The sequence below is a fragment of the Gymnoscopelus microlampas genome (genome assembly GCF_963454915.1).
Source record: "Gymnoscopelus microlampas genome assembly, chromosome: 16".
NCBI classification, from domain to species: domain Eukaryota; kingdom Metazoa; phylum Chordata; class Actinopteri; order Myctophiformes; family Myctophidae; genus Gymnoscopelus; species Gymnoscopelus microlampas.
In genome coordinates this window covers 11,806,791-11,821,602 of record NC_139953.1, presented here as the reverse complement: position 1 = coordinate 11,821,602, position 14,812 = coordinate 11,806,791, and the positions used below count along the sequence as shown (strand labels likewise).

The 14,812-nt window shown below is 43.0% G+C and overlaps 1 protein-coding gene across 4 annotated transcripts in view; it reads left to right on the top strand.

Moving 5' to 3' along the window:
- The window catches only part of col12a1b (collagen, type XII, alpha 1b), a 151,299-nt gene that overhangs the window by 49,508 nt on the left and 86,979 nt on the right, over positions 1-14,812 (top strand). For 2 of the 4 annotated variants that reach the window (XM_084081777.1, XM_084081779.1), the window contains exons 25-32: positions 248-374; positions 3,077-3,213; positions 4,619-4,748; positions 5,900-6,039; positions 6,487-6,619; positions 7,611-7,628; positions 9,418-9,557; positions 13,250-13,379. In XM_084081777.1, coding sequence (XP_083937903.1) covers positions 248-374; positions 3,077-3,213; positions 4,619-4,748; positions 5,900-6,039; positions 6,487-6,619; positions 7,611-7,628; positions 9,418-9,557; positions 13,250-13,379 — 955 coding nt within the window. Of the gene's footprint in view, positions 1-247; positions 375-3,076; positions 3,214-4,618; positions 4,749-5,899; positions 6,040-6,486; positions 6,620-7,610; positions 7,629-9,417; positions 9,558-13,249; positions 13,380-14,012; positions 14,153-14,429; positions 14,560-14,812 lie in introns of all 4 variants that reach the window. The other 2 variants (XM_084081780.1, XM_084081778.1) reach the window with 2 other exon arrangements.

Here is a 14,812-nt window from a genome sequence, read left to right as displayed (position 1 = left end):
GTGCACGGGCTCTACGAGTTCACCAGGTGCTCACGCAGAACCTCCTGACAAGATCTGACTCGTTTTGTCTTTCTCTCCTGGTGTCGGGCCGCCTTGAGATTCCCCCCGCCCACACATTTCTTTTCCCCCCCCAATCTCTTGACCTAACTGTGCTCCCTCATAATATTTTCCCTTCTCATCCCCTCTCTCTCTCTCTCTCTTCCTCCCACCACCTTTGGTCCGTTCCCCTGGTCCCGCTGCTGTGTAGGTGCGTGTTGGAGATGAGGACAGCGTGCAGCTCGTCAAGCTGACCCCCAACACGGCCTACGCCATCACTCTGTATGCTCTGCACGGAGAGGCTGCCAGCGACCCCCAGGAGGGGACAGGGGTCACCCGTACGTAACGCCTTGTCCCGTCTATACTTGTACATCTAGTGGTTCTCAAACTTTTTCACGTCAAGGACCCGGGAATTGATGATGTATTTGGCCGCGGACCCCCTTCTAGGGACCCCCAGGAACCCCCTCAAGGACCCCTGGGGGTCCCCGGACCTGTACATTACCCTGTGAAGCCCTGAGTGTTATAACGCTGCAATCTGGAACTTATGTTAATGAATCAAACCAATCTGTATGGTAGGGTATATATTAATTACAATGCACTGTAACTAGTACATCTGCAGTGGTTGGAGGTGGTCTCCCTACTCATCCCTGGTGTCGGGTAGGACACCTACTGGTTCACGAGCAGTACTGCCTGAAGCTCATAAGTGCAATATCTCCCCTGGCCATTATGTCTGGGGATTATGTCTTAAAAGGAGCAGTAGAAATCTGGTCTCCCACGTCAGAGACCGGGGTACGCCGAAACTTACGGATTGCAGCATTAATTTGACTCTCAGAGCATATAAATTGATAAATTAACACTGAGGATTTTACTGTGTATGACTGCATGTCTAGAATGTGAATTCTTTGTTTCATTCTTTTAGCCCTTAAAATGGGGTCCAGGGGACCCTTCAGGGTTCCTTGTGGGGGTTCCAAATGGACCCTTACGGGTCTGTAACTATGAGAGTACACAAATGGAAACAAATGGACCCCTTAGGGTCCTGCATCTACCCACATACGGTAGATGCAGCATCGATTCATGAAGGGGGACTTTTAGGCCTGATTTATACTTAGTAGCGCATCGAAAAATAGATCAGCTGTTTTTGGTGTGCAACACGATATGCAACCAAGTATAAATCAGGCGTCGGAATAGATTAAAGTGCATACGTATGTCCATTTTAAACGAAACATTGTTTATCTTATTCCTCAGTATTTCCACTGTACAGATGCTTGCCCTGTCAAGAATGTGGCTGGTTTATATAAAAGGATCTTAAGACGACAACGTGACTAATATTCAACAGTGCATTTGACATTCGCGCCAGCATTTCGTAACATTCCGTGTCACATTTTTAAATATCTTATATATGGATTTTTTTGAGGGAAACTAAACAGATGCAGTGAAAAACATTTCAGCTAATGAGACAGCCCTTTATAACAAACTGACATCAATGTTTCATTTATTTAATGACTTTTGGCTCACCATGTTAGAGGCTTTTAATAACTTCCTCATGCGACCGTGCAGATATTCAGACCGGCCGTTTTTTATTATATGGCATTTTTCGTGGTCGTCATTCAGCTGGGTTTTTTTGTGTTTTTTTTTTTTTACTGTTTTGATGTTTTTTCCAATTTATTGATAACTGATAACTCCCCATACAGTATGTACAGTATACATTCACTGCCAACCCTTACTGTTTGGTCTGGGGAAGCTGTGGACAACCAAATGTCTGCCCTGACACATGTGACGTCACCGGCCACTAAAACATTAACGCGTGTGGAGGACCACACTATCCCAACCTCAACCTGTAGGAGTCGCTAGTGCAGCGGCAGAGCCGTCCTGCCACCTGGAGAACGACAGCTAATTGTGTTCATCGGAGCGCACGGCCAAGCCGGAAGCACCTGCGAGAAATCGAACCCCAGGCTCCATGGTGGTGGGCAGGAATTTTAACTCTGTACCACCTGGAGACTTTGGTCGTTATTATGTTAACGTTCTTATCCAAAACAGCTTGTGATTACAATTTTACAACACAATTTACAATTTAGGAATTTTGCAGACACTCTTATCCAGGGGGTAGAGTGGCCGGGTATTTTCGATCCCGGGCGGGGGGGCTCCCCCAGAGTTGGTGTCGAAGTGTCCTTGAGCAAGACGCTGAACCCCTAATTGCTCCCGATGAGCAGGTTGGTGCCTTGCATGTAGGGATGTCCGATATTATCGGCCGATATTAGCATAAAAATTGATATCGGGAAAATATCGGTATCGGTTTTTGAAAAAAAAACATTTTTTTTTTTGGCTTTATAAATAAGTTTCAGGAGTTCTTACTGTATATGGTGTGTGTGATATGAAATTTGAGCTTACCCTAATCACAATAATCCCCGCATATATCGGTATCGGTTGATATCGGTATCGGTAATTAAGAGTTGGACAATATCGGTATATCGGTTATCGGTAAAAAAGCCAATATCGGACAACCCTACTTGCATGGTTTCCTCTGCCATCGGTGTATGAATGTGTGTGTGAATGGGTGAATGTAATGCACAATCTGTGTAAAGTGCTTTGGATAAAAGTGCTACAGTACATAAATGCACCATTTACCATTTAAATCACATTCTTAACATTTGTGGTCCAGAAAAACTAATCTAAGAAACAAAAACAAAAAAGCAAGTAATTCAGATATGTCTGCATAGTAGACATATCTTCGCTAGCATCAATTGAAAGAGAAGCTGGCGGAGGGTTACAGGGAGAGTGAAGTGCTTGTCATGAATTGAGATGTGATCAGTTGAAATACGATAAAATATGACGCAGCATCAATGTGTAGCCTGGACCACTGCTTCTCAAAGTGAGGGGACACTGAGGATTTGGGGTGTAGATCCCCTGAGACAGCAATAGTATCAAATGGGGGTCTGTGGCCGAATGCATATCAAACTGGCGGTCCTTGAACAAAACTAAAAAAATGTCAACAATCACTGGCCTAGAGAATGTCCAATAATTGTCAACACTTCCCCACCAGTGCCTTTGCCTCCGGTTGGCAAGCTCAGGGTCAGGGATGTTACCCACAGCGCCATGAAGCTCAACTGGGACGCTGCGCCCGGAGATGTTCTCAAGTACATCGTCACCTACAAGCCTGATGAAGGAGAGCTTAAAGAGGTTAGTCTTAACACTTCTTAACCCCTTTCACTTTTTGCGCACAAGTATTATTTTTCAGTGCCAAAAATAGCCAATAATGCGTCGCATGCGCGGCGCATTATCGGCTATATCCGGCTATATCCTGTACGCGGCACCATGGTAAGAGGGACTATGAATTAAGCATTACAGTGACACATATTCATCTTCTGGACCCTCTCCACCCTACCAAAAGACTGACCTTCTAAGAGCAGTCCGGGGATTGACGACTTTCTACGTTAGACATGTTTGAAAATGTTTGTGACGTCACCAAAGGTTATTTTGTCTCATTTTCTTTTTTTTAACAATAAACCCAGCTAAAAGCATAGCGCAGACTTTATAAGGATAACATTTTGGGTTGTTTTTACTCAGCAGTCTTCTGTGATATCTTGTTTGTTCTGGGACGGGTGACAAGTCAAGACTAAAGAGTTATAACCCTTCTCTAAGTGGAGGGGGAGCTTAGCTTCCTTGGCAGAGGATTATGGGAAAATACGTCTGCTGGCAGCGGAGGGCTGTCTCGAACCGTCATCCCCCAGCCCGTTTAGATCACAGCGGTGTCACTCCATCCTCGCAATATTTCACAGGGATGTCAGCGAAAAAGCCAAACAGTCTGGGACCCAGAGACAGCCGAAGGTGTCTGTGCAGGACACCTGCGAGAAGTCTCCAGAACTTGTCAAATCCAGACCCACTCCCCCCAGGATTGCTTTCTGATGAATTTACGTCTTCCAAAAGGTTAAGCCCGCGCTACTGTGGATTCATGCAACCGAGAAGAACAAACACATGACTAAGCTCTTCGCTACAGTATATCAACCGTTTTCTATTTCATCTGAGAACTGTGATATATGTGTGTAGGTCAAGAGACTTTAAAAATGATTTATGCCCGCTGTATTGTGGGCTTCCTCTTCTGCAGAAGACAGGAAGTCATTAGAAGTGATCCTTCACAGCGATACTTTGGGATCTTCCATGTGTATCGTCAATCGAGAACTTCCTACTTCTGCTTTTTCCTTTTTAATGTAATGAAACTTCCTCTAGCACGTTATGGTGAAAATAGTCATTTTGTTAACCAACACAGTGTCCGTTTACCTCGGAGAGCATACAAAATGTACCCATGAGGATTGATTAAATTGATTTATTTTTTTTGCTGCAAATAATTATTCCTCAAAATGTTTTCTAAATGTTGATGGTTTATAAACTCTTCATCTTAATACATACAGTATACTGTAGTGCACCAATATATCATATCTACACAGTAAAATCCAGAGTATTAAATCAAGCGGTCCATTTGTACACTTTCAGAGTTAAATGAACACTCAGGATTTTGCAGTGTATCATGTACTGTAATGGTTCTTCATGTTATAATACTGATCTTTTTCCTGAATTTCACTTACAGACTGAAGTGAATGGTGACATCACCTCGTTGGATCTGACCAGCCTGATCTCACAGCAGGAGTATGACCTGGCCGTCACACCTGTCTATGACGTAGGACCTGGAAACCCCATGCTGAATCAGGCCATCACAGGTTCGAATGCCATTGTTTCCCTTTAATACCTTAAAACACATGTAATTCCTACAGTGTTTGACACCTGAAGTCAATGTTTGAAAATCGTCACTGTCGGGAGGAAAACTTGTATGTACCTTTTCAGGAAATGGAAAAAAAGAACCTGAGTTCAATGGATCAAATGTAGTGAGTAATTTAGTTACACGCCCTTGTTCATAAGTTTCAGGCTTAACCGCTTTCAACCTGGTGTCCCTATTTTGGCGAAATAATATTTTGGAAAATAGCAGATCTACAAGCTCACAACACATTGATGCATTGTGAGCTAGTTTGTGCAAAATTCAATCTCACTTTTGCGTGACATTGTCATGCAATGATGTACTACAGGGCATTCATTTATGATAAAATACAAAAAAAGATTAAGACTATACAAAACCAACAAACCCAGTGCTTGAACAGGATTTCACAGGTTCAAATCCTATTTCGCCTAAATTATTACTCCACCTGACTCAATTACACCCACAGTCACAGATGTTTTGTGTTACGTAGCACTTTCAGTGGACGAATTACAACAACAAACCCAAAAACTCGCACAGGCAACGGGTTCAAACGTTTCTGGCGTACCTCTTTGCTAATGTACAGCAGATCCTGCATTGTAAATGAAGAGTCATGTACAAAGACCATAATGTGATGAGCGTTTTATGAGCGGCGTGACATCACTTCCCTTCCTCAACAATCAAACACTAACGTCTTTAAGCCCAGAGGACAAGTTGAGCTTTCATTGCACATGTCATGGACCGATGCATGCACGTGTGCATGTGTGATTTAACGTCCAATCATTCACTATATGGGGCTCTGTTCATCATTAATCCCAGGTGAACTTGTTTTGAACATTCTCTCACACCAACACACACACACACACACACACACACACACACACACACACACACACACACACACACACACACGCACATTGCCAGCACGTTGCATTGTGCACTTAAAAGCCCTTTTAGATAAATACTCCTCACATGGGAAGCAGCAGGCACTCTGGTTAAACGCTCTTAGCTCATCTCTCAAGCCTTCCTCATAATCACCTTAACCCTCCTCTTCCCCCTCCCTCCCTCCCTCCCTCCCTTCCCGCCACCTCCCTACCTTGTTTTCAAACATGTGAGCAGATGTTGTTCCGGCCCCTAAGAACCTGCGCTTCTCTGAGGTGACCCAGACCTCCTTCCGAGCCACCTGGGAGCACGGGGCCCCAGATGTGGCCCTCTACCGCATCGGTTGGACCAAGAGGGGAGAAAACAATTTCCAATACGTAGGTTGAAATTATTGCCTTGATTTATGCAAGGCAGTGGTTTTGTTATGCATAACACAAAAGACCAGGTAGAAAGAGTGGGGATGATGTGAGATGTGGGCCGGCTTTGAACCGAAGACATGGTGACACACTCTTAACATGCAAACACGTTGAACCACCAAGATGCCTTTATACACTGATAATGACTAAGTATCTAACAGCGTAGTAATAGCGTAGTACAATAGTCAGAGCCACATTGTCCAGACAATATTTCACTTAGATAAGAATAAAGAAGACATCTAAGACTTTTAATAAATCACCAACTGGCAATATCCAGTGGATGCCTAAGGAAATAGTTCTTTATCAGATCAGTATCAGAATAGATGATGACGTACTTTATTCTCTCTCGCTCTCTCTCCTCTGCTATTTTTCTTTCCTTTTTGTCATGTTCTCTCTGATGCGCTCCAGGCCATTCTGAACCACGATGAAACCAGCCATGTTCTGGAGAACCTGGACCCAGATACTCCGTATGATGTCACTGTAACTGCCATCTACCCTGACGAATCGGAAAGCGAGGACCTGATGGGAATGGAGCGCACCTGTAAGCAAATCACACCCCCTTTCCCTCCCCCCCTACCTTTTCAACTCTATAACTTTATGAATGTCTTCTTTATTTTGATATCTCATTGCAGTGGTTCTCAAACTTTTTTAATTTCAAGGACCCACGTGACTCTGAGAGTGTACAAATGGTCTGTGACTCTCATAGTCACAGACCTGTGAGGGTCCATTTGGAACCCCCTCAAGGAACCCTGAGGGCCCTTGGACCCCACTTTGAGAACCACTGTCTTATTGTATTTGTAATATTTCTATATCATATGCATTTTGGTTTATCCTTTATTGTCTCTGCCAGGCCGAAAGGCATGGCGAGAGAGTATGTTTTACCACCTGTCCGTGTGTCCGTCCGTCCGTTAGCAGCTAATCTCCGGCACCGTTGGCCCGGTCGCTGCGAAATTCTGCATACACACTCCCTCGATGCCAATTCAGAACCTCTGCCCCAAAATTTTCACATGGGCCTGTTATAGCGCCACCAGGAGGCCGATTTAAGCAAAACCCATTTTTTAAATATTACTCCTACAGATTTGATCCAAACGTCATGCAAATCGGTACACAGTATTTCTATAGTCAAGTAATCAATTCCCACTAAGCCGAGGAAGAAATGCCACCCTTTTCACATTGGCCTGTTATAGCGCCACCAGCAGGTCTAATTTAGCAAAACACATTTTTGGAACAAAATGCCTCAAATCATGAATGCAGTGTCCGATTGCCGTGAAAGGCCTAAGAAGAAATGCCACCCTTTTCACATTGGCCTATTATAGCGTCACCAGGAGGCCACAATAACGTACCTGACCTGGTGGAGATCTGTGCTCAGAGGAGCACTTTTTTCTAGTTAATTTGTATCTATGTATCTTGCTGCTGATCCAGGATGATAAACTGTCTTGTTTTATTCTGTAACAGTATAATATACACTCTTAAGAACCTCACAACAAACATGCATTTGAAATAACACTGTTTTTTCCAACATCTCTTTCTAGTGCTAAAGATGCCATCTGGTATGTTGTTTGAAACGGGGAAGGACGTTGTAATAATCTTCATATTCATGTCCATGTTTGTGGTTGGAATGGTAATGTGGACGATAATGAGTGTTAATGGAAGTAGCACACTTTTCTTTGCCCTTCATAACTGCATGTGCATTTGCGTGCCTCTAAATGCGTTCACACCGCAGGAAGCTCAGATATGAAAAATTATATTAAAAATATATGAGAAAAAAAAGACTATATTTACAACAGCTGAACTTTTGGGCAGCCATATTCATTCGAAGTCAGTCAAGTACTAACAATTGTGGTGTGTTGGCTGCCAACTATATGTATCACGGTGTACTTGTTTGCCTTCCATTCAATCTCATTGAATGTCTAGTCAGCAACCTTTCACACCAATGTGCTAATTCTAACTTTGGGAAATGGATACAGTGATACACATTTTGGGCAGTCTATAAATCTCGCCACCACACAATGCTACGGTATATTTCTATCTCTGTAATGATATTGGCACTACAGCAGACAGTTGGAGAGCCTACACTGAAACCACGTCCATTTGTCTTTTTGCTTGGATGAATTTCCCCTCCGTATCATTTTGACTTCTCTTCTTTACAATTTACACTTGAGGCATTTAGCAGACGCTCTTATCCAGAGCGACTTACAAGTCTAAAACATCAAGGGGGTTGCACAGTGATTTATTGCTACCGGTGTGAACACACAATCTGAGCAAAATGCAAAAAAGTGTGAATATTGACCAGTAACAGATGGTCCGCCATGGGAACCTCATTGTCGGCCATTTTGTTTTAATACCATTGCCAACTGTGTTGTTTTGAAACCATTGTCAACTTGTCGCTGTCGACCATTTTGTCTCCACGTCATCTCTGATGTCACGGCCCATTTCATGTTGAAAACATCATGTGTCATGTTGTCACGCCATTCATCAACGTTCACACCAGTCATTGAATGAATGTCATTGTTGCACGTTTTATTTCTCCAAGAGGGCAAGGGTTCAAGTCAAGGATAACAACTTCAATTCAGAACAAATATTTCCATCAAATGTGGGTCAAATAAAATGAAAAGCTGTTGACATTATGAGGTTGTCGTAAAAAAAAAAGAAAAAAGAAGAGTACAAAGTTTCAATGAATGGGCCTATTAATAGTAAGTTGAGCAATTGACAGAATAATTTGTTGATTTGTCATTTTCTTAAACGGTTAATGTCTGAAAACACCATCAATGGCTTATCATTTCCAATTCAACTTTTAACCACTTAAACCACTGTTTAAGCACTATTTTATAGAATATTACAACGCTTTGCATTCTAATGCATTGTCAGTTTGTAAATCAGCTATTTGAGAAAAAAAATTACAATTCTGGAAGAAATCAGAAAATATTTGAAAATATTTGACAAAAATAGGGACGCCAAGGTTAGAGTGGTTAAGTGGTATAACCTAATTAAATTCTTACGTTCATTGACTCCAACCCTTGCCTGCCAGAAGCTTCAATCTCAATGTTTTGACTCACTATACTGTGGAACCTCATCAATATATCATCATCACCATCATTACTCCATCCAGCTTCATGATCTATGACATCACCCAAGGGATTGTGGGAGTCGAGCTGCTGCCTGGGGCTTCCTGGCCCAACTTTCATGCTACTAATCCACCACCATTTTCACCATCATCATTATCTTCACCATCACAATCATCCTCATCATCATCATCCTCATCATCCTCATCATGATCCTCGTCACAGTTTCCACCATGAAGGTGTGTACGTTCTAACTGTGAGTCCTGTGTGTTCCTAGTGGCGATTGGCTCGCCCCAGAACCTGCATGTGTTCAACGCAACCACCAGCACCCTGACAGTGAAGTGGGACCACGCACCGGGTCCTGTCCAGAACTACAAGATCACCTACCAACCTGAGGCTGGAGGGAAGACCCTCTCAGTGAGTATGCTGTTATGTTACCGTTCGATGGCGCCGCCTGCTGAAAACATCCAATCTTTCAAGCTCACACTCGCCACATTGTGAACTTGTAGATATCCTATTTCTGGTGGGAGAAAAACGCCATTCGACAGAGTATAAGTTAAGCATCACTCCCGCATATGTCGTTACATTGTTACCAGAGCAACCAATGCAGATAGGTTGACGATGTCTGAATACATAAATCTGATCTTGTTACTTGCAAATAACTGTGTGTACAAGTCAGTCCTAAAGATTGGATTTGAGAAACAAATCGGATTTGCCTGCAGTCTAAACAAAACCTACAGTGTATGTCCTCCATCAATTCACCCACTATTTATCCATGTTAGTCCACTTTAGATCACATCCCTTCTATACATGTAGTACATACTATAGTAATGGCTACTTTGTTATATCTAATATGAAGCCATGTAGAACATAGCTTCCATGTTAGAGGAAACGGGTTGTGTGCCATTATCAGATGAGCTCATCCTATCCCAGATGTCTCATTTGAATTACAAAATCAACAACATAGTAGAGTCAAGTAAGTGTTCTTATCTTCCCTTTGCTTACTGTACACTGAGCTATTGTACTCGCGTGCTAGGGGAGCAGTTAACAGTGACCGGGGACATCCCTAATTCGCTTCGGCCAGCCGGTGTCAAGAAAAGGATGTATTAATATTGTATTAATGTCAGGGAAAGCCAGGGAGGTCTTCCAAGGTCACAGGATCGCGCTCCCTGCACACGCAGTAGAAACAAAGCTTCCATGGAGCCGGCGGTTTGTAATGTGAAATTTTCCCACACACTAGAAACGCGAGGGGACCTCCGCAACAATGACTTCAATAAAACAACTCCAGCCACCCAGTCAGTCAGTCAGCCGGTTAGGACGGGGAGGAGGAACATCCAGATATTTTGTGCTCTTTCACCATAGCTTGGACATTTGGACCTCGACAGCCGCCAACGTCCTCGCAAGCCTGTTTGTATACTTATACGAGTTTTATTGGCAGAGCAGATCTCCACATTCCAGCATTATTACCCAATACCGATCAGTGCTACAAACGACTTGGAGCTTACCTTGAGGGAAGCTGCTGCTTGTATGAGAAGAATCCCACAGGGCTACGATTTTCTTTTACTGTGTCCTTTGAGATGTTATGACAGCATTACCCCAAACAACGTGTCAGTGACTGAGGCATGATGTCATGGGTGCAAATCTGTTTACTGCGTTTCTCATCCCCCAGCAGAATGTATTACGTATATCACAACACGCTTGGAACATCCCACCCGTACATCTGGTGTTGTCGCTTGTGGAATGGTTGTTATATATGATATATGATGGTGTGAACATAAATCATATATAATGTTTGTGGGAAATGAGTATCTGATTCTGCACAGAACTCAAGATGTAACAGGATTGAACAACTTAAGTTATATACTTAGATCTGCTTTGGTCACTAATTTGGAAAATGTAAAAATGAATTGGGGGTTAATGTGGTCAAACTCTCAAAAAATGATACACGCGGTCATGGGCTACGTTGATTACATAGAGGATACACTACAATAACAAAGCCTCCAGCTTTCAAGCCACTGTCGGTTCCTTCCGATTTTGCGTCATTACCGCTCAGAACCAACCAACAGTCCACCAAAAAAGTATTATTATATTAACTTGTGATATTTGTATCATGAGTTGATATAATAATAATACTTGCAAAATCCCCAAACCATTAAGGATATTTATTGCGTTTCATGTTGTCAAATTTAACATCTCATATTTCTTCCTGGACTTCACACAGCTTGTTTTCGCCCATGATGAGCGTGTTTACTGTATTGTATTCTGTCCTCGCCACGATGATATATTGCAGCATTGTTTTCTTAGGCTTTCCCGGAGGCCTAGTTGGAATCCCTTTCACACAGACACACTTATTCATGAATAAATGGAGAGATTGTTCTCTGACGTTGTATTGTGAAAGTGCTGCCCAGTTCAGACGGATGGCATTAGATGAATAATCGGTCTTTTGGGAGTTTCCCTTTTGTTTCTCTAAGATTGGAATGAATGGGGGATGATGGGATAAGTGATTACAGATATCATGGCTGTTTTAATGAATTTTATAGATGTAAATTTATAATGTAAATTATATATGATATTGTAATAGCAATACTAACAGTAAATCTGTATTGCCCTTTTCTAAAATCAGACTTTACAAAGGGCATTAACAAGACTTAAAATGAAGGGCAAGCATATATTACAGTATATGAAAAGGAGAACGACCTGCATGTATTAAATGCATGTCAAGGTTGCGTGTGAATGATGGCTGAGACAGTTTGGAGTTGCTCTTGGCTCCGGGCCGCATCGTTCTTGAGGTATTTTCTGCACTGTGGGCTGTGGCTGTGGCCCTGACCACAGAAACCATGTACACGTGTCATCCATTCGTCATCATACTGTGGCGAATGGTCCCCTTGTTCTAGTTGAAACACTGTCAAACAAAGTCACAACAAGTCTTTCCGAGACGTTGGACCCACAGATTGCTTAGCTAGTCTGCCTGATGCCGACCGCATGATTCATTGTCTCCGTTCAGTTTTCAATGTTCACTCACTGTCCGACTGTCTTGTTAGGTTCTGGTGTTTGAATGTACAGCGCTTCTCATCTGCCTATCATTTAACTGGGGGGAGGCGACTAGGGAGCATCAGCCACTACTCCTGAAACGTGATATATAAAATACGTTAAACGCGTCACCCAAATAAAAAAATATAATAAAAACACACACACACACACACACACACACACACACACACACACACACACACACACACACACACACACACACACACACACACACACACACACACAGATTGCAGCTTTAATAATTGATAAGTCTGTTTATTGTAATGTTAAGTTCAACAGAAAATAAACTGTTGATGTGACGTGTGTCTGCACCTTTTTCAGTTGAGAATACATGGTTGTTGTGTTATGTCATGGCTGTGTGGTCAGCCGGTTGGTTGATAACATGTGACACTATGGTTTCATGAGGCCATACGTAGATGATGATTTGTTAGATTGAAAATGGGAAAATAATGTCAGGACCCGACATTATGTACGTAACCTGTTGACAAGATCCAAGTAGCCTTCCCGCAGACTCTGGATGCGGTCCAGAGTCTCATTAGCCAGGCTATTGCTCAGCTGCCTTGCCAGAGAAACTTGAAGCTAGTTAATTCTGTCTCATCTTGAAAAATCAACTTTATTGTAGTACTAGAAGGAGCAGTAGCAGCAGACAACGGTGCTGACAAGTAGAGCCAGACCAATATATCGGCCATTTAAAAAAAAAACTATGAACAGTATTGGCAGTTATGCAGCTGATGCGTCACGATTTTTAACCACTTTCACCACGTTGTGATCTTCAATTCATAACGTGTACTGTCAGGACCCGTTTGTAGAGCTTGTAGATCAGCAGTTTTTTCATTCAAAATGTTTGAATAGGGCTTACGTAGTTAAATTTAAAAAATATTGTATCTGTCAAAAATGTGTTTGTGTTTGTATTTTTTGCTTATAAGTTAAATGTTCTCAAATAGAAACGTTGACAAAATATCAGTAAAAACATTGGTAGTCGGTGGTCTAGGACTCCAAAATCGGTATCGGACCAAACAACTCCCATCGGGCTGTACTGACCTGTTTTCTCCTCACAGACCCAGGTGGGAGGGAAGAAGACCAGCGTGATCTTGCAGAAGCTGACCCCTGACACACCTTACCGCATCACCCTGGCATCTGTTTATGCCAACGGAGACAGCAGGAACATCTCTGGACAAGGAAAGACCAGTAAGAAGATGTTTTTTTGTTCATCCTATTTATAAGGAAGTGATCTCACAGCCAGTATCTCCCAATGTACCTCTCATCCCTATGTACCGCTCATACCAATGTACCGCTCATACCAATGTACCTCTCATCCCAATGTACTTCTCATCCCAATGTACCTCTCATCCCAAAGTACCTCTCATCCCTTGTCATCTTTTCATCAACTGAACATTGATTACAGATACGGCCTTTCGGTAATGCTCTCTCTACATCATACAATTACACACATTTAAGCCTTGGAGCTGCCTAGAACAACTGATTCTTCTATTGATAGCAGCTGAGGAGCTGCCGCTTCAACATAGCAGAGTTGTGTGTCTTGCTAAGTGGCACCTCAGCAGCTGTTGTGGGAATGGAGAGTGTTGTTGTCATCCACTCTCCCATTCACCCATGCCAATCTGGATAGTCAAACCCACCAACCTTCTAGTCACAAGTCCCAGTTCTCTAACCTTGAGACAGCTTTGGACCAATCGTGCATTTAAGAATGTCCCTGTGTACAGCCGACTTGTACCTTCTGTGTATTATGGGATTTGAACCAGCGACCTTCTTGTGAATCTGGCCAGAAGCCCATTTCTCTGGTGTTTTGCCGTGTTCCATCAGAGCCTCTGGGTGGCGTGAAGAACCTGCAGGTGTTGAACCCCACCATGAGCACTCTTGATGTGAGCTGGGAGCCTGCCGAGGGGAAGGTGAAGGAGTACAAAGTGCTTTATGTGCCCACCGCTGGAGGAGCTGAGAGCATGGTAGGACTGGTAGGAACCAGTCAGCTTAACTTTAGACACAAATACCGTATGCACAGTAAAATGCTGTCCTTTCTCAATGAATGTGGAGAAATGCATAGGATCCCAATCGTGAAATCTGAACCTACAGTACCCTTTCAGAAGAGAACAACGTACTGTACCACTAGAGTCTTCTGCAATTCACTAGAGTCTTCTACAATTCACCACAGTTTGGATTTAAATGGATTGCTCAAGGGCACATCTGCAGTCCCTTATACATGTCCTCTGTTACAATAATCAGGAACAAGTGTCAGAGTCTACCACCAACACTGTGCTGCAAGGCCTTCTACCCGACACGCTGTACACGGTCTCACTGGTGCCGGTCTACGCCGAGGGAGATGGCAAGAAGATGTCTGAGAATGGAAAGACAAGTAAGACTGTCTCACTCATCAACTCCCAAATGACAAAACTCCAAATGCTGCCTTATTACGAAAGTCGTCTTCTTCTTTTGGCTAATTCCCATCGGGGTTGCCACAGCAGATGATCTGTGTTTGATCATCTGCTTTTGTTCTCTGTGTCTTCCTCGGTCACTCCAGCCACCCGTCTGTCCTCTTTCACCGAAATCCATAAACCTCCTCTTTGGCTTTCCTCTTCTCCTCTTGCCCGGTAGCTCCATCTTCAGCA